Here is a 20,782-nt window from a genome sequence, read left to right as displayed (position 1 = left end):
CCTCACCACAGAACTGGGCAGGGTAATCTTTGCAATTACTGAAAACTTATTAATATCGAGTCTTTTCTTTTCAAAAAAAAACAAAAAAACAAGAATGAGCAGTTCAGAGAAAATCTGCAAAAAAAAAAAAATCACTGTGAACGTAAAAAATCTCATGTACACAAAAGAATGAATGAATACAGTTCTGTTCACAAGCAGGTTCAGTAAGTTCGCTCAAATGTCCGACAAAAACTTATTTCAAAAGTATTGAAACAAAAACCCTGTAGAAAGTCCAAAAAAAAAAAAAAAAAAAAAAAGACAATGCCGTTCGCGTCCACACAGGGGCAGTAACGTGTGAAAAACGGCAAAGGGAGAAATTTCCAAAAAATTCTAAGAAATTACTCGTTCAGAAAACAGACAAAAATTTTCGTCCTCAAAACTAAAATAAAACTCTTTTCAGACGGAGTCAAAAACACTCACGTAACAGTCTCTCAGCAACGCTCTCTTGCATCACACGGACTCGCGTGACAACGTCCACAGCAGCAGCACAAGTTTGGTGCAGCTCACCTCGAAACCCGCAAACCGCTGTCCTCTTATAAGAACATATACTGCGAGAATTTATTTCTCATTTAAACCGTTTTACTTCAGGTACCTCACAAACGTCATTTTCTGACATGTCAGTGTTTTCAGATTCTGCATCTTGTTCAGGTTCTACCCCTATCACTTACACTACCCTCCTCCTAACATAACAGATCAATGGCAACCTCCTCAGGTAAATCTGTGCTCTGAATGTGTAGGATACAGAGTGTAAACAATGTCATGTGGGTCAACCTCTGTTTCTTACATCTCTTTTTCTCTTTCATCACGTGTAACCTGTCTCAACTGATCCCTATGAACTACTTTTGTGGGACCCCCCCAGCTCAGGACGTATTGTAAACACAGGCAAATCTGGGTGGTTCTGTTGCACTACCAAATATGGTCTAGACTCCCGCTTACCTTGAATTTTGTTCCGTCCCCTAAACTTGTGGTTATGCAACAATACTCTGTCACCAGGTCTAATGAGCGGTCCTGCCGTTTTGAGATCATAGACCCTCTTCCTTCTCCTAGAAGCTTCTTGGCAGTTGCCTTTGCAGTTTCAGCTGCAATCCTCAAGCGTTCGTGATGATTCTTCACCCACTCATCCAAATGATCAGCTTCATCATCAGTTAAATCTTTTCCTCCTAGGACATCCATGGGCAGCCTTGCCTCTCATCTGAACATTAGATAAAATGGAGAGTACCCCGTCTTTTCTACAGGTAATGTCCGCAGCATCTCATGTATTGTACGATTGAATCTTTTGCACTGTGAATTCCCTTGAGGGTGGTAAGGGCTGGTGCAACTCTTGCTGATTCCATATGACTTACAGAGCTCTTTAATTACACTTGCCTCAAAACACCTCCGTCAGGCAGGACACCCATAACAGACGAACCAGTGTTGTAACAGGGTTTTGGCAGAACATTATCGTAACCTCTCAAGCATGGTGTAATCCATGGCAAGAACTTCTAGGGGTGCCGTTACATTGGTGCAAGTCATAGAAGCACAAGTTTTAGGAAACACGTCCTTAGTTAAAGTACATCTCCGACACTGGGTTACCCATGTTTGCACATCATTGGTCATTGAGTGCCATTAATAGCTTTTGCTGTATCTTCTCCAATGTACTCCTACTTCCAGAATGTCCTCTATGTTCATGCACTCCTTCGTACACTTTCAGCTACAAAGACTCTGGCACTACTAACTGCCAAACTTCTTCCCCATCTCTTGGGATCGGTAATTACTCTGAACAGGACTTGATGTTTCAGTTTCAGATGCTCAAACTGTCTAGCCAACTTCTTTTGTTGGGCTCCCATACCTTGGAAACTGTGTTACTAACCTCTTGTTCTCAAGCACAGCTATACAAGGATCATTTTTCTGTTGCTCACAAATAGATGACCAGCTGTAACCATCAACACCTTTCTTTATGATGGCTTGTTTGGCAACATGGATTGGCATTTTTTTGCTCTCCTCTCCTTTACCTGGCCACAAGCATGCTCGAATGAAGTCTTTCCCCGTTTCATCCTTCTCAGGTTCTTCACCCAAGGGAATCATAAAAGAGTGTCAGCACTAATGTTTTGTCTTCCAGGCTTGTAACAAACCTCAAATTTGAATTCTGATAACTGAGCTGTTCCACTGCTTCAAGATTGGCTGTTTCCAGGTATGGGAAGGGATTGTGGTCAGTAATTACTTGAAACTTTGCAGAAACAAACACCTCTGTCCTTCTTTATTACAATGACGGTGGAAGAGGCCCATGGACTGCGACTTTACTTCAGTATGCCTTGACTGACCAGATCTTGCACGTGTCTCTTAAACTCTTGAAAAACATGAGGTGGGACTCGTCTGTGACGTTGCTTGATTGGCAGTACATTTCTTGTAGGTATACTATGCATAACTTTTTGGTCTTGGAGAAAACATCACTGTACCGGGTCAGCAGCGCATTTAACTCCTCACGTTGCATGTCTGTCAGTCCTTCCTGATTCACCTGGAGTGGAATAGACAACTGTTTGGGCGAGCTCTCAACATTAATGCTGCATTGGACATGCTTTTTAACATGCAACTAATCAATATCCTCCTCAAATTCCACCACTTGTTTGAGGACTATTTTCTCTAGTTTGGACACAACTACAATTCTGGATCTCGGCATCAAATTGACAGTTTCTTGACAAAGGTTTAACACTCGTACAGAGACCTTACCCTTTTCTGGGCTAGCAAGAAAATTGGCTATCAACAGTCCTTTAGGAAGGGTAACAGAATCTGTGCACTGTACAAGTACTTGATGCCTTGTTTGGTGTGGAATGGTGCAGTGGCCTTCCGCAATCTTCTCACTTAAGGGTGGGATTGTCACAACTTGCTTCCCTGACACCTTAACAAATCCCATCTTTTCTTCAGGTCCCATGAGTCTCTCAACTTTATCCACTCTTGCTATTACTCTTCTTATGTTTGCATCCACGAGTGGGCTGGTTTTACACTCTTTATTTAACTTCTTTCGTGACAGCACCAAGTTTTTCAATTCAGTGAGCACGTTCATTCCTACAATTCCATCCAATCCCTTTATTTCCTTTGCATCAGGGTTGGCTTTGGTGAGCACAAAAACACACTTCCCTGAAAGCAGACTCCCAATGCACTCTACATCTGCCTGCAAGCATTCAAGCACCGGAATGTCTAGTTCATTTGCAGCGGTTAGACGCACCCAGTTAGCTGATGTCAATGCTCTCCTCAGTTTGCCAAAATGTTGCTTGAAATGAGATTCTGAGATGGAGGTAACTTCAAAGCCTGTGTCCAATAAGCAGCGCGTGGGTACTCCTATCTTTACACCAAACGCACTGTCCTTTAGAGTTTATGGAACTTCTTCTGCCCTCCAATTACTCGTATGACTCCGAACTCCAGATGGCTCAGTTAAAAGTGTTACTCGATGAAGCCCCTCTTGACCCCTCACTCGCCCTTCTAATTGTGAAGATGCAGCACCCCAGCCCTTCAACTTTCTATTCCCACCACAGCGTCTACTGGTGTGACCTGGTTCACTGCATGTGTAACAGATATACTCTCCTTCACTGTTCTTCAGTGGCTGCCATCTCATAATACCTTGACAAGAATCGGTTCTCCCTTGACTATGTACCATTTTGTACAATTCCTCCTGACATACAACTATCTTTTCTATTGCTTTGTGCAATTTCTCCAATGTCAGCGAGGATGAATTGTTGCCAGTCGCTACTGTAGTGTGAACTGCAGCCCTTGCACGCACTGGGGGTTTCAAAATACCTTCTGGCTGTGCCTCCTCCTCCTCAGACCAGGTGATTGCATCCTGCATCAACTGTGCAAAAGTCAGACTTCGCTCTTCCTTGATCCTTCGCTTCATCTCTCCTTAATAAATCATCCCTTAATCCCAGGTCCAACTGACCAACAGAAAACTCTCTTCATCTGGAATGCGAACAGGCTCTCTGCGCTTCACCTTGTAAAGTTTTTGTCATAAGTCATAAGCATAGGCACGCATAGTTTCAGCAGGTGCTTGTTTTTCGATCATAAAAGTCCTTTAATCTTGTGCCGATAGGAACCTTGTCTCCATAGGTTCCTTGTAACAGTTTGAAGATAGCCTCCACACTGTTATCCCCCTCTGTCAGCATGAACTTCACGGTATCTTTAGCATCTCCCTTTAAATGCGGTTTAATCGGCTCCACCTGATCTTCCTCTGGTACTTTCATCACATGGAATGCTGATTTCATGCAAAGAATCCACTCCTCTACTGTTCCGTCTCCAGGCTTGGTGGAACCAGTGAATTCAGTGAGTTTGTGCTCTCTTGGAACGTAAATTGTTGCTGAGGTAGCACCAGGTGGAGGCTTGCTACTCTACTACAGCTTTTGCCAATGACAAAGCTTCTCACTGTTCCAATCTGGCATAATTGCTCCGCTAACCCCCTTTGCATATCAGCAAACTCCTTTTTCAACTCTTCCAGTTCTGACATTTTCTTGTTACTCACAGACCTGGGACAGAACGATCCTGTTTGTGACGCCAATTTTATGTAGCAGGGAATTTCACTACAGTGTAGGGGGTATGATGATGTGTTAAATTTATCTTGGACGACTACAAATTTCAAGATCTAGGTCTTTAATTACTGAAAGCTTGTTAATATCAAGTCTTTTCTTCTAAAAAAAAAACAAAAAAACAAGAATGAGCAGTTCAGAGAAAATCTGCAAAAAAATCACTGTGCACGTAAATACTTCTAGTAGGCAGAAAAATCTCATGTACGCAAAAGAATGAATAAATACAGTTCTGTTCACAAGCAGGTTCAGTAAGTTCGCTCAAATGTCCGACAAAAACTTATTTCAAAAGTATTGAAACAAAAACCCTGTAGAAAGTCCAAAAAAAAAAAAAAAAAAAAAAAGACAATGCCGTTCGCGTCCACACAGGGGCAGTAACGTGTGAAAAACGGCAAAGGGAGAAATTTCCAGAAAATTCTAAGAAATTACTCGTTCAGAAAACAGCTTCGTCCTCAAAACTACAAAAATACTGTCCGTGTATTCCGGAAGCAAACTAAAATAAAACTTTTCAGACGGAGTCAAAAACACTCACGTAACAGTCTCTCAGCAACGCTCTCTTGCATCACACGGACTCGCGTGACAACGTCCACAGCAGCAGCACAAGTTTGGTCCAGCTCACCTCGAAACCCGCAAACCGCTGTCCTCTTATAAGCACATTTGCTACGAGAATTGGGCTTTATTTCTTTTACTTAATTTTTTTCTGTTTCTCGATCGATCGCGCGCACGCACCTCGACCTCGGGTTTCGCGCTCTTCACTTCCGTCTCCGTTTCGCAAAACGCATTTCAAAATAAAAGTATTTGAATACCTCCACTAATTTGTAAATACAGAAAAAAATATTTATAGCCTACAGTGATTTTTTTTTTTTATATATATATATATATATATATATATATATATATATATTCATATATTCATACAATATCATTCTAAATGAAATAAAATAGTCTATCACTTGTTTTATATCCAATAGAGATCACCTTATCAATACTTTTATTATTATTATTATTAATTGGGCAGTGTCTGCTGAATCAGAATGATGCAATGTTTCCATTGGCAGTTGATTTATGCAGTTTTGCAGTAATTTGAAATCAAATATCAGCTTCTTTTGATGTAAAAGTAACATTACACAAACTCATATGAAATGGTATGAGATGAAAAACTAATGAACAGATCAACAGACCTACCAACCAATAAAAATTTATACAATATAAATATATACATCATTTTATTTAAATGTATTGGACATTTACTTTAAAAATGTGGGAAAACATTGTTGAAAAGGGAGAAAAGTTTTATTGTTTTGTATGAAACCACTTTGCAATGTTTTGATAACGGTATAGTCCACACATTTAATACTTACATTATTTAAAAAAAACTATTATAATGATAAGATAAAATGATACAAGGCTTTAAATGGAAGTTGAAAGTTAATGAGACATTAACAAATTGCTGTTAATGGTTGTTCCACAATCTTAGCCTCTCAATGGCTCATTTCTACTAAAATCTACTCACAATTGGTGGAGAAGGACTTGAGCGCTGGATAGAAAAAAAGCTCAGGTTGTCCATTTTTTAGATCTCTGCTAACATCACTTTGTTAACTGGATTAAACGTATCGTGATGTACTGAATGACCGCAGTGAACTATGTAGTGTAGGCTGTTGATTATTCATCATAACGTTTCTGAAAATGCCGGATTAGTTAGTAGTAGAGTAAAAAAAATCTAGAAAGTACTTAAGTGAAAAAAAAGGTAATTTTTACTAGACAAAACATACATACGTACTTGCTCCTCTTCAACATCATCAGACCTTCTGGTTGTCACACAACAGATGAATACTGTACATTGTATAAGATATCCCTGTCACAGAGTCAGCGATAATTACACAACAATAAAAAGTAGTGTTCATCGGAATACAAGAGAACATGAAATAGTGTTACCCAAACAGCTAAACAATTCAAGCACAAACAGAAAGTTAAAAGAATTCATTCTAAATCTTAGAATTAAACACTTTAACAAGACAAGTATTCAGACCTGCCGTAAAGCTGGACATTCACCATAATCATGGCTTTACCAGCATTTTTCCTGGTGGTCCACATTATTTAATAATGCTACTTTAGCACGTGTCCCATACCTTTAAAACCAAGTATATATGCTATAAAATGGTTTGCTTTCTTTATTTATTTATTTATTTTTAGTTTATTATTTTTTTATTTAACAAACTACGAGTGGAAGTTATCTTAAGATACTGTCTGTGGAAATCTTAATACTTTCATGCAAAAAAAAAACAAAACATGCTTTCCCTTTCTCTTCAAAACACATTTAAAAGCAAATTGCTTATATGCAGAGGTATGTCTTACAGGGGTAAAATATTTGCTCTGACAATAATTCAATGCGATCCTAACTATTTATTAATGAAAATGAATAAAATATCAAATTTGGTCACTATTTATGTTCGGTTATTTTGCTATTTTTCATAAGTATATATGGTTAATATCCAAAATCACACATATTAATTTGATATTGGGTACAGAATCAGTTCCATAGTCAATGCATTGAATTTTTATTGCCAGATCGCACACCCCTAACGTCCTACTGTCACATCAACACTGAGAGGTGTTACAGTGATTGTTCATGATGGCAGCGACTGGAAAGGCAGAGCTGAATGCACAGGTCTATCAGCTGGTTGGTGAATGCCGTGGATAACAGCTATAATTACTATCCTAGTTTATCTGCTGTTCTTTAACATGGGCTAGTCTTCTCCATGTGCGTCACATACTCCACAGTGCCTTCATTTCCTGTCAGTGTCTTTTTCTCCGTCGCAACGCCGTAGTTCTGTAGATGCCTCTTACGTTCATCACTATGCCACATTCCATATCCAAAATAGATGAGGAAACCTGTGGATTGATATCAAAGTCAAGATTTATATAAAATATATATGTTGCATTAGGATGCTTAAAGGTAGTTCACTCTATATTATATAAATATATATAGGATATATACAGACGTGGACAAAATTGTTGGTACCCTTTGGTCAATGAAAGAAAAACTCACAATGGTCACAGAAATAACTTTAATCTGACAAAAGTAATAATAAATAAAATTCTATAAATGTTAACCAATGAAAGTCAGACATTGTTTTTCAACCATGCTTCAACAGAATTATTAAAAAAATAAACTCATGAAACAGACCTGGACAAAAATGATGGTACCCTCTAACTTAATATTTTGTTGCGCAACCTTTGAGGCAATCACTGCAATCAAACGCTTCCTGTAACTGTCAATGAGACTTCTGCACCTCTCAGCACCTCATGAGCAAACTGCTCCAGTTGTGTCCGGTTTGAAGGTGCCTTTTCCAGACTGCATGTTTCAGCTCCTTCCAAAGATGCTCAATGATTGAGGTCAGGGCTCATAGAAGGCCACTTTACAATAGTCCAATTTTTTCCTCTTAGCCATTCTTGGGTGTTTTTAGCGGTGTGTTTTGGGTCAGTTGCAAGACCCATGCTGACTGAGACCAAGCTTTCTGACACTGGGTACATTTATCAGCTTGATAGTCTTGAGATTTCATTGTACCCTGCACAGATTCAAGACACCCTGTGCCAGACGCAGCAAAGCAGCCCCAGAACATAACAGAGCCTCCTCCATGTTTCACAGTAGGGACAGTGTTCTTTTCTTGATATGCTTCATTTTTCGTCTGTGAACATACAGCTGATGTGCCTTGGCAAAACTTCTCGATTTTTGTCTCATCTGTCCACAGGACATTCTCCCAGAAGCTTTGTGGCTTGTCAACATGTAGTTTGGCATATTCAGTCTTGCTTTTTTATGATTCGTTTTCAACAATGGTGTCCTCCTTGGTCGCCGTAGTTCAAACAACGACGGATGGTGCGATCTGACACTGATGAGCATGAAGTTCACCTTGAATCAAGTCTTTCTATACCATTCGGATTATCCGTCTCTTCCATATCCTCCTGCAAGTGCCACGCCCAGGAGGTTGGCTACAGTCCCATGGATCTTAAAGAATAATATGTGCAACTGTAGTCACAGGAACATCTAGTTGCTTGGAGATGGTCTTATAGCCTTTACCTTTAACATGCTTGTCTATAATTTTCTTTCTGATCTCTTGAGACAATCTGGTATAGTGTGGTAAAATATATATGATTGCCTGCATATATTATGGCTGAGGTTGTAGACACCTGTGATGCTAATTAGTGGACACACCTTGAATTCATGTTATTATTTTAGTGTTTTATAGGGTACCATATATAGTTTATTTTTTTAAATAATTCTGTTGAAGCATGGTTGAAAAAACAATGTCTGACTTTCATTGGTTAACATTTATATTTTTATTTATTATTATCAGATATATTTAGTGACCATTGTGACTTTTTCTTTCATTGACCAAAAAGAAAATAAATAAAAATATATATATATATATATATATATATTAGGTGTGAAAAAGAAAATAAATAAAAATATATATATTATATATAATTTTTATATATATATATTTAATTTTTTTCTGTTTCTCGATCGATGATCACACACACGCACTCCTCGACCTCCTCGGGTTTTTATATTTTTATATATATATATATATATAATATATATATATATATATATATATATATATATATATATATATATATATATATATATACATACATATATATATATATATATATATATATATATATATATATATATATATTAATGTAGTTATAAAGGCATCATAAATCTAAACCCAGTCTTGTTGAGGATATAATTGCTTTAAATGATGATTTAATTAAGATGTAAATAAAGATTTAATTTAGGCTAATTATTTTTGTAGACACAGATACGCATCACATATGAAAGTCACATTCTAGAACAAAGCTCATTGGTTAAAAAAAATTAAGTAAAAAAAAAAAAATAAAAATACAAGCTTTTGGATTTAGATCAAAATGAGGATAAGCAAACAATAACAAAATTTGGATAGACTATCCTTTCCAATTTTCCACCAGCGTGAGACTAACCAGTGAAAACCAGCCTGGACCACCCTGGAAGTCCATGCTCATCTAAGCTGATCTTTTGGGCAGGGTTTTCTTACTTTATTTCCGAATGTGCCTGTTTTTCGAGCAAACAGCCTTGAAACGGCGGTGAGACCTTTAGATTTGTTTGAATGTGGTTTAGCATTGCATCCTGCGTGTGTTTACTCAAAGTTAGCACGTACCTATAGCCATCCAGATGGAGAAACGGATCCACGTGTCTCCGCTGAGCTGAACCATCAGATACACGTTGACAAATATACTCAAGATGGGTAGAAAGGGCAAGAGAGGAACCTGAAGCAAAAAATACACACTCTTTCAAACATGTGACTGCACTCTGCTTAGCACTCGCTAATGAAATGACCCAGACTAAAACAGAAAAAACACCATGAATGGAGACTCTCTCGGGTCAGATCACATTGTTTTTCATGTTAGATAGCAAGGATAGCACACAATATGGCCCTCCAAAGAACACAGAGTGCTTGGCAAACACATATTTTATACAGGCTATTACCCTAAAACCCATTGCTCTTCTGGGCAGAATACACATCAAGATAAACACAGCAGGTACACGTTTATTAAAAGGAACGTACAGCCCAATATGGGAGTTTTGTCATTATTTACTCTCCTTCACGTTTCATTTTAGATTTAAAGCAGATTGTTGCTGCTCTTTTAAATACAGTAAAAGTGAACTGACCTGTGAAAATAAATGTTAAATAGGAGAAACCATTCACTTATATTGTATGCAAAAACAGCAGTAGGTACTTTTTGTGCACCACATAAGAAAAAAAAAACAGTTAAGTGATAATTATTGGGTGAACTGTCCCTTTAAGAGTGTGAAAGTGCATTTACACCCCCAAAAATATTTTTGTATATTGAAAAATGTATTTATTGTAATAAAGTTAAAATATTTGGGCTCAGTCGGTTTAAAAGAAATCAAGGTCGCAATTTATATTAGGTGGCCTTATTGTGCTCATATTGTATTGCAAAACACATTTGTTGATATTTGGGTGGGATACGGGTAAGGTTAGGGACAGGTTTGGTGGTGTGAGTAAGTTCAAGGGTGGGTTAATGTGTTAATGTGGATGGGTCGGTTAACAGTGTTACAGAAATCAGTTACAGATGTAACTACATATAGGTATTTTTGAAAATATAAGTACAATGCAAAGCCATGCGTGTACACAATAAGTGCATCGTACCAAAAGATTCATTTAAATGTAAGTACATAGTAGTTAAGGCCAGCTAATATATAGTGGGACCGAAATTAATATTTTATTCAGCAGGATTAATTAAATTAATTAAAAGTGACACTGTTGACATTTAGAATGTTATAAAAGATTTCTATTTCTAATAAATGCTGCATTGAAAATTAAATTATTATTATTATTAATATTAATAATAATAATAATAATTTTTTAAAATAATAATAGGAAGAACTGTTTATTGAGCAGCAAATCAGCATATTAGAATGATTTCTAAAAGATCTTCTGATGCTGAAAATTTTGCTTTGCCATTACAGGAATAAATTACATTGTAAAATAATCCAAGAAAACAGTTATTTAAAAAAAAAAAAGAGACTGCCTGTCACCCTGAAATGTCATAGCATATTAGATTTTAAACATACATACCATAAAGGAAACTTTCTTCCTCGTCTGAGGTTGTCTGCAAACCAGAAGGATGCACATGATGAAGATAAACAAAGATGCCCCCAAGACCCCCAGGGCCCAAGGCTTCAGAGCAATAATGGCCTGTCCATAGTATGTGTTGAGAGCGCTAATAACACACACGGCAAACACTGCAGGGAAAAACAAACGCAGATCAGAAATCTTACTGTCTTCAGCTAACTTGGAGTCAAATCGGTCTCTAACTGCTGCTGTACTAACCCATGATCACAACAGAGACGTTGACGGCAGTGGAGGTCTGTTCGGTGGGCAGCAGCGGAGGGTTGAGCAGAGAACGCAGGGTTACGTTTCCATCCTTCAGCATGTTCAGATGAGACTCGGACTCGGTCAGTTCAGACTCACCAACCTCATCCTTGCCTTCATTGATCCTAGACCTTTCAAATGCAGCATCCGGTTGATACCTGACATATAAATTGTATAGTTCAACAGATGCATTAATAAACCTTCTTTGATAAGTGCATCATAAAATGGGACAGTGTCATTTAAGAATCACAAGAAAATAAAATCAGACATAAAATCAGTTCAAAGTCATATCATTGAAATATACATGTATATGGGTCCAAGATGAAAAGAGGTTTACTGCATTCAATTTATTGCACATATTTTCCCGATTTATTAAATTTGCCCACTAAAATGACATTCAGTGTAACAATCATGTCAAGCATATTTACAACAAAACTTAAAAGATTAATTACTTTCACCCCAAATACTAATAAATTGTAATTTCACATTTTTTTTTTTACATTTGTCACTATCCTAGGTTTTGCCCATTTGTCAGTAAGATTCTTTACTTATTAAAAAAAATACAATTTAATATGCTCTTTTATTCGTTTATATATTTTAATATGTACGAGCCAGAATAAGCAGGTTGTTTGAATTTTTTACATAATTATGTTACAAATGTTTTTGAAATTCTGTTCTCTAAAAACCTATTTTAAACTTTAAAAGTAGACAGTTTCCTTACATTTAAATTGCTTTCTATGGACATAAAATCATTTCTTTTGATGTGGACATCCTAACGTCTTTGACCCATATGATTGAAGATGACACATGACCACTAGATGGCAGTGTACTATTCTCTCAGTAGGGGTTGTACCAACAGGTTTTGCATCAAGAGCATGCTTGTATTAACAGCTATATTGCAGAAAGTAATGCTGTCATCTGGAATCACTAACCTGAGGATTAGAACACAAGCAGCCACCAAAGAGTATGCCAGCAAGGTTCCTATAGACATCATATCCACCAGCGCTTTCAAGTCAAACAGGAAAGCCATGATAGCTGTTTGTAGTAAACAAAAGCTGATCAGATGAAGCTAAAAAAAATGCATTAAATACATAAACAAAAATGATGGCCCCAAATATTTAGACACTTAAGTCACACTAAAAATGCATTAGTGACATAATTTAAATACATCTCCTTTCTCATAATTAATGTCAGTTTTTTCAGCAGTGTTGCAATTACTTGCTAGGTTGACAACCAGAAGGTGAACAGCATTTATCATATTAATACTTCATGCAATGGCATTCATAAGTGTGGCTTGGTTGTCAAAAATATTTCAAGGCCATTATACACCAACAGAGCATGCACAGTTTAATTTATGTTGATTTAATTAAGCAAATCTTTGTCAATCACGAATACAGATGTCTGACTTTAAACTCGATTGCAACAGCACTGGTATCTTCTGATGAAATGCACACCAGATGTGCCCTGTGACTTCATATACAGCTGTTTAGACTTCCCTCACAGTAAGAAGGCCGTGTACACAAACATACAGTACTACAGTATAGACTTAACATGTGCGATGTGCAGGGGGCTCTAAAAACCATTATCTGCCCTGCGTCCTCATCCCTTCACTAAGCTTCCCCTCTGTTTTCTCATTCTTTAGAAGTCCACAGAATCCATAAGCGTCCACTGAGTGACCCCTGCTAGCATCAAAGTGCTGTATCACTACACTGTGGGGAAGTACTGAGAATCTCTCCCTGCAGCTGTCAGCGGTGCGTTACACATCTGCACCTGACTCCAGATGTACACTACCGGTCATACGTTTCGAATAACCGTATATGCGTGCTTTTTTTGTTGTCGTAGCATCTTATATGCTCACCACAGTTACATTTATTTGATCAAACATATTGTAAAATACAAATACTGTTTTCTATTTAATATATTTAAAAATGTAATGTATGATGCAAATCAGAACTTTCGGTCTTATTTCAGTCTTCAGTTCACAAATCCTTCAGAAATCATTTCAATATGATTTTGAAGAAACAACTTTTATTATTATTATTATTATTATTATTAGTTATTGTTTGTGCTCAGTTATTAATAATGGTTATTATTATCAACACTGAAAACCGTTTTTACCACTTAACATTTGAATATTTACTTTTCATGATTATTTGATGAACAGATGTCATGAACACTTGAGGACACTTATTTATTTAACATACAGATTTGCACATAACACTGCACAAACATAATTCCTGTTACACTTGAATGTTTATAGTATATATTTTTATTTTTATTTTTCTATTTTTATTTTTGCTGTGTTGCACATTTTATATTTTGTATATTGTACATAATTCTCTTTATATCTGTCTTGTCTTGTTATCGTGTTGCACTGTAGAGTTTTTGTCACTAAAACAAATTCCTCGTATGTGCAAACATACCTGGCAATAAAGTGATTCTGATTCTGATTCTGATTCAGATTTGATGTTTGTTTGAAACAGAAATCTTTTGAAATTATATTTTTATCTTTGTTACCAGCTTTTGAATGGTAGTCACAATTACAGATAACATCCATTTTTGTCCTAAAATATTATGTAGGCTGCTAAAATTTGAGAAATAAATGGCATAAATTACAAATAAATATTAAAATATATTAATACCAAAAATTGTGATAACATTTTATAATACTACCCTTTTTTATAAAATAAATGCAGCCTAAAGCAAGAGATGACTTTTAATATTATTATAAAATCTGATTTATTCCAAACATTTAGTAGATGACTAATTTCATTTCTTTTTCCATACAACTTCACCACCAAGCCCTCTATACATCTCTTTTGCATGCAATAAATAGCTTCCATAGTGTTTTTTTCCCCATCATTTTTAGCATCACCACCACCACCACAGTGACAGCATGCATGCATCCATTAACAGCATACTGTAATTAAACAGGCACGCTGCACCTCCACCAGGCTGACACACACAGGACAGCAGGCCATGCAAGGCCTACCTCGGTCTTAGCTTACCCGCGGTAGTGCCTGCTGCCATAGTGGCAGCCACTGGCGACTGACGCTTACTCACTTTGGAAAGAAATCTGAATAGCACGCCATCTCGTGCCATGGCAAACAGAATGCGGGGAAGAGGGAACATAGAACCCAACAGGCTAAAGACAAAAAAGGAGTCATTGTTCAGACACCTGCAACTCTGGAAGGAAAAGAACACATTAAGCAACACCAGCAAGTGTGAAGGAGCCAAAAGAAGATTTTTTTGAATATAAATGAGCATACATAGACAAATTGAAATTCACGAAATTTCATTGATTCAAGGTACCATCTTTAAAAGTCATGATACTTCAAATTTAAATTGATGTATGCTTTTGTAGAATAATTCTTCATATTGCACATTTCCGCTCTTTTTCACATTTGCCTGGTGGATCACGTACAGTAGGCGGTTTGCATAGCAATCTTGCCTACATCTCTCACCTGCAACTACACCTGAAGTCATTGTAGCAATAAGAGGGGTCTTCGTCTTAGGATTGATTTGGGCTAACACTTTGAAAAGCACCCCATCCTGTGCCATAGCATAGATTACACGTGGCATTGGGAAAATGGAGCCCAGCAGACTGCATGTGAGGCAAAGACATCGGCAGAAGCAAAGGGGTCAATTAATTACATGCTGCAGACCTGATCCCAAACACTTCTGCTGCTGGCCTGTTACAGGCCTCCACAACCAATGATTGTGATTAAGTCAACATGAAATCAAAATGGGGAAACCTTTGACATAATTTCAACACCACTCCATTCACAGGATACGCAGTTTCCAATAGACAAAATTAAGTTTGTCTATGTTATTGATCAATGTTCTGTTTGACTCTAAAAAAAACATTGCAGAAGTAATATGGGTTGCCAAATTGGTTCCACGTTGACTTAAGGACATATAAAATTTGACAGCACATCGTACAGCACTTTGCAAATGAGGCAAATGGGACCAGACGTACAGTTAAATCATTTTATTTTTTCCTGGGAGTATTGCACAAGGGCCTAGGCTGTAAAATGTTTTAGTAAATTCATAAAATGACAAAAGTGGCCACAATCATTCATCATCTTTGGAATGAAACTTTTATAAAAATAGGATAACAGCTTATATACCAAGCATACAGCTGGATTTTTTAACAGAATTATTCCAATGAATCCGATAAGCATGCTGTTAAAATTAGTGGGTTATCATTTTTTTCAGCTTTAGGAAGCATTGCTAATCGCCAAACAATAATAATTTATCTCACCAGGAAAAAACAAAACCACATTCCACATGAACATTTTGTTCTGAAAGAGAGCAAGTATAAACCTTAATCGTATTAAAGCTTATAATAATAATCTGATTAATTAAATGCGATGTGTAATTATTTATATGGCTCTCTTTCAAACAAATCACCATCGAAAAAGTCATTGGAGATGCAAAGCATAGGAATCAGTCCACCAGAGACCCAACTAAGACCTTCATACTAATTATTCAGGAAAGAAATGTTTAACTGAGTCGCAAACAAACGACAACATGAATAAAAGCTTTTTTATGTAACTATTGCCAATGTTTGATATCAGCATGCTGCCTCAATATACAATCTTGTAAGAAGCCTTGGCCAGCAGAATAGTATTATGGGAGCAAAGAAAGATGTTTACCTGGTTGACAGAGCACAGAGCGATCCTGCCGCTACAACATATTTCGCAGGCCCCCAGCCCACATATTCAAAAGCCAAGGGCAGGGGGCTCTTCTCGTCCAGCAGGTAGTAGGGCATCATGAGGGTGAGGGCCGCTGACACACCAAAGTAGGCGAGAAAGCAGACCAGCAGGGAAATGACTATCCCAATGGGAATGGCCCTCTGTGGATTCTTCACCTCCTCACCTGGTCAACAAATATCAAACGTGTTTGAGCTTAAGATCCGGCTGAAGAACCGAAGCTAACTGTTGTAAAAAAACATGAGGGATTGAATACCTGTGGTTGCAATGCAGTCAAACCCCACAAAGGCATAAAAGCAGGTGGCGGCACCAGCCAGTGTCCCGGCAAAGCCGTAAGGCAAAAATCCCCCTGCCCCATAATCACTAGTGACATTAGCAGTTTGTGAGAGATTCCTGTAAGCATATTTTAACATTTTAAAGAGTGTGATCACCAACACTTCACACATTAGGCTCAATTCATTAAGTGGAAAGTAACTGAAATGATCCTCTTCACCTCCTGACAATGGTAACGTTCACCAGAGATTCCTCTGATATATTCCAATTGAGCGAGTCTCCTTTGACGAATCCAGAGATGATAACAAACATGAGCACAAGCACGTTTACAGCTGTGAAGATTTTGTTGACCCAAGCTGATTCTTTCACCCCAAAGGAGAGAAGGCCTGGGGGGAAAATTAAAGAGACAGACATTTAAATACAGTTTAGGGGGGGGAAAAATCGTGCACTAATTAAGTTGCAAATACACATTCAGGAGATTTTAGATTTTTCTAATTGTGCTAAACTTAAATGATAAAAAGATATTTACATACGTGTTTTACAAAAAAATGCTTTTCAAGACTAGGTTTTTCATCTTGTTTCCAGTAAAAATATCAAAACATTCTTAAATTAAGAAGATTTTCTGTTTTCAGAAAAAAGTCCAAATTAAGTTACTTTTTGCTTAGAACAAGCAAAATAATCATTCCAAGATAACCCAAGATCAGTTTTTTTAATTTGTAGCTATTTTGGCTGAAAACAAGACAAAAAAAATCTTGTCTTGAAAAGCATTTTTGCAGTTTTTTAAAGACGAAAAAGGTGATTTTTTTTACCTGACAGTAGTAAGATCAGGCAGACAGCAAAGAAATCGGGGTATTCTGCCAGACCAGGCAAACTCATTCTGAAGTACATTTTGCAGAACTTTTCAATGTGGCCCCCTATAAGCTCATCAAACGTCCCACTCCAGGCCCGCGCCACACTAGACGTCCCTGTTCCAACAGAATATCAGTTTAGGTTGGAAAAGTATTCTTTTATTCTCTACATAACTTGAGTTACAACATAATTACCTATGACGTATGACAGAATGAGGTTCCATCCCGTGATGAAGGCCCAGAGCTCCCCCACGGTCACGTAGCTGTACAGATAGGCCGAGCCCGTCTTGGGTACCCTCGCACCAAATTCTGCGTAACACAGGCCAGCCATCACTGATGCCAGAGCGGCGATGAGGAAAGACACGACGATGCTGGGGCCAGAACTGCCTTTGGCCACTTCCCCAGCGAGCACATAGACACCGGCCCCCAGTGTACTTCCCACCCCGAGGGCAATCAGATCAACAGTGGAGAGGCAACGGCACAGCTTGGACTCTTCCAGACAGTCCTGGTCCACATTCTTCCTCCTCACAAGGGAGCGACCAAAAGTGAGGCAATGCTCCAGCATTCTTCCTGTTAGAACAAACTGTCAAGATCGTTTTTGTCAAATGAATAAATCGAGCACGCAATCTTTTTTATTTCTTTTCAAGTGAATACAACTCAAGAATACAATTTGTTCTCCATTTTATGTTTCACATGCTCAGGACCCAATTTTGTGCGTTGAACGTTTTTGGCTATAATTGCACACAATAAATGTAATGACTTGATTCTGCAAGATCACCAAAGTAGAGCTGAGGTATGTAAAAGAACACTGTATTATTATAACACTTTTGGCCTTTGTTCTCGCTTGCACATGTCTGCAGTTTAAGCAGGTTTTAGCATTGCCCAATGTACAATAATGCAAAAGCCTTAGGCATTATTACATAATAGTGGAATAAAGCGCTTTCATTTTGACAGGCGTAGGTATTTGGCACATCGCTTATTGGCCAGTGCGCTTTTAAAGAGTTACTTTAAGCCACTGGCATCTTACAAGTTAATTGAAGGTAAAAGTGCTTTATAAATGTGTAAATTATTATGAGTTTATGTAAAGTTTATATAAGGTAGAATTTGGAAAGTCCTTTTAGCTGTGCTGCCATGATTAAATATCATAGCATAATCTCTTTAAACAAATCTAAAAATAATAATCACATGTTTTATACACTACAATTCAAAGGTTTGGGATTTAACATAGCATTTAAAAAAATGCTATGTTACTCGTCAATTAAAATATGAATAAAACTATCAAATATATTATCACTAAATTATGACAAAAAAGTAGTATCACAAATCTAAAGCAGCAAACATTATTAAATTGAACATTTATAATTTTAAGAACCATCATTAATAATTCAGCACTAAATTAGCATATGAGAATTATTTATGAAGGATTGTGTGACACTGTATATTGGAAAATGATGCTGAAGATTTATTACAATAAATTACATCCAAATTAAAGGTAACTGTTTCAATGGTTATTTTAAATTGTAATAATATTTTGCAGTATTTCTGTTTCACTGTATTTCTGATCAAAATGCAGCTTCGGTGATCGTAGGAAACCTCTTTCAAAAACAATATAAAAATCTTAACCCCAAACGTTTGAATGGTATATTTTTACATTTTAGTAGGCTATACAGATCGATCTTAGATATTAATTTGTCAGTCTCATTTTGCACGTGAATTAAATTGTAGACCAAAGTTACAGTGAACTTCTTTTACACATAAATCAGACATTTATACAAATGATTTGGCACATTCTGGTGCATGTGACCAAATTGTTCACTATTAGCATTACACTGTGACTGTCTAAAACCTGTGAAAGGTGTTAAAAATCACACAGGCAGAGCAGATTGACATGCATGAGGGCAGTAACCCTGAGGGCTTATCATGCTTAACTTGACAAGCAACTCTGAAGCTCAGTTATAGCACGGCATTTTTAGCTGGGCAAGATTTTAATATGTCTAACTGTAATGAGTTAGTGGATATCATTAATAATACAGTAAGGAGTACAGACAGACTTTGCACATGCAGTTATTAACATTTATACAGAAGTCTGCTCTTAAATTAAATGTTTTCAATGGATCTGTTAAACAAGCAAACGAGTGTGTGTATATGCATATGATCAAATAGAAATGGTTTACAATTTTGTAGTTGCATAAATACAAAAGTTAAAACTTACCACCTGATGAGAGACTGGCAGCTGTAGAATCGCCTTCTGGACGTTATGTCTTACGGTTTCATGCAAACAGACAGATACACTCCTCCACACACACACACACACGCCTCTCAGGGATCAACGCTGATTTCTTTAAAAAGCTCACAGGCTCAAAGAGATGCCAGTCAGTCCTTCCCAAGTTTGCCCCTTGCTTCTTTAAGCTCAAATGACATGTCAGACCACAACCGCACTAGTTTTACTGCCTACTTTACTCTGTTCTGGTTTGCCTTAACTTGCCCTGCCCCCCATGAAGAGGGCTGGTCTGGCCAAAGAGGAGGAGAGACACAGAGGGAGGCAATGCTAATTTTCCTATTCAATCAGATCTCTCTTATTCAAAAAAAACTTTTAATAATGTTGCCTGATTTATTCTGAACATGCTTTAAAAAAAAAAAACCTCATGGCCGAGTAAGTCCCAGCTGCCATGTGCACTTATTGACCACTGATAAATGGTTAAGCAATTGACATTGACAAACATTGAGACAGACAGATCTGTTTGCCCAGTGCAGTGCGGAAGAGTTGCTAAAAGCATAGACATGATTGGACAAAGAGGTCTGTCAAAGGTAAAGAGCTTTAATGGATGATTGTTTCCCTTATTTATAAGCCCATGAGCGCAGGGATACTGGGTCAATTGGCCTCTCCAGAACTACAGTATAGTGATAACAGACCCAGGTGACTGTAACTCAGAACTGAATTTTAGTAACAGGGTCAAAAGTCCACTTACATAAATAGTGAACACATATTCTTAAACAAGAGAGTTTTTGTCAAATTTGTGGTCCTAGCAACTAAATGTAAAGAGCAGAGAAGAACTAAAGATTGAGTTCCTCAGGGTTTAGTCAGTGTAAAGAAGCATAAAGAAAAATAAAATCTCAAAATGCTTTCTTAGATTTTGCTCTAGTTTACCCCGAACAAAAATCACATTTTAAGCCATCCAAGATGTAGATAAGTTTCTTTCATATTCAGATTTCTTTTTGCATTACATTGCTTGCCAACCTCAACAGTGCATAGGTGCCATCAGAATGAGAGTAAACAGTTGATTAAAACATCCCAATAATACACAAGTATTATAGTTCTCATTCTGACGGCACCCGTTTACTGCAGATGATCTAGTGGCGATTAAGTCATAATGCTCAATTTCTCCAAATCCAATAAAGAAAAAAAACTCCCCTGC

The 20,782-nt window shown here is 37.3% G+C and overlaps 2 protein-coding genes across 4 annotated transcripts in view; both read right to left on the bottom strand.

The window, feature by feature from the left end:
* Positions 1 to 604, bottom strand: part of pdgfrl (platelet-derived growth factor receptor-like) — a 6,309-nt gene extending 5,705 nt beyond the window's left edge. Inside the window, exon 1 of the mRNA XM_043257482.1 lies at positions 460 to 604. The gene's annotated coding sequence lies outside the window, so the exon portion shown is untranslated. The remainder of the gene's footprint in view (positions 1 to 459) is intronic.
* Positions 605 to 6,322: 5,718 nt separating this feature from the next.
* slc7a2 (solute carrier family 7 member 2) lies at positions 6,323 to 19,984 on the bottom strand. 3 transcript variants are annotated; one of them, XM_043257722.1, is made up of 12 exons: positions 19,579 to 19,984; positions 17,562 to 17,936; positions 17,328 to 17,483; positions 16,739 to 16,904; positions 16,502 to 16,638; positions 16,189 to 16,411; positions 14,995 to 15,134; positions 12,463 to 12,565; positions 11,489 to 11,688; positions 11,234 to 11,400; positions 9,791 to 9,899; positions 6,323 to 7,478 (listed from the first exon to the last, which is right to left on the bottom strand). In XM_043257722.1, the coding sequence occupies exons 2-12, from the start codon at positions 17,929 to 17,931 to the stop codon at positions 7,324 to 7,326; spliced, it is 1,926 nt and encodes a 641-aa protein (XP_043113657.1). In that variant the 5' UTR covers positions 17,932 to 17,936; positions 19,579 to 19,984; the 3' UTR covers positions 6,323 to 7,323. The 3 variants fall into 3 exon arrangements, with proteins under 3 accessions (XP_043113657.1, XP_043113656.1, XP_043113658.1); XM_043257721.1 differs by having other exon boundaries at positions 17,562 to 17,949; positions 19,579 to 19,982; XM_043257723.1 differs by lacking the exon at positions 14,995 to 15,134 and adding an exon at positions 14,539 to 14,675 and having other exon boundaries at positions 17,562 to 17,949; positions 19,579 to 19,974.
* Positions 19,985 to 20,782: the final 798 nt, after the last annotated feature.

Source organism: Puntigrus tetrazona, chromosome 14 (genome assembly GCF_018831695.1).
Source record: "Puntigrus tetrazona isolate hp1 chromosome 14, ASM1883169v1, whole genome shotgun sequence".
NCBI lineage: Eukaryota > Metazoa > Chordata > Actinopteri > Cypriniformes > Cyprinidae > Puntigrus > Puntigrus tetrazona.
The sequence above is the reverse complement of the archived record's forward strand: the minus strand, read 5'-3'. Positions and strand labels throughout refer to the sequence as shown.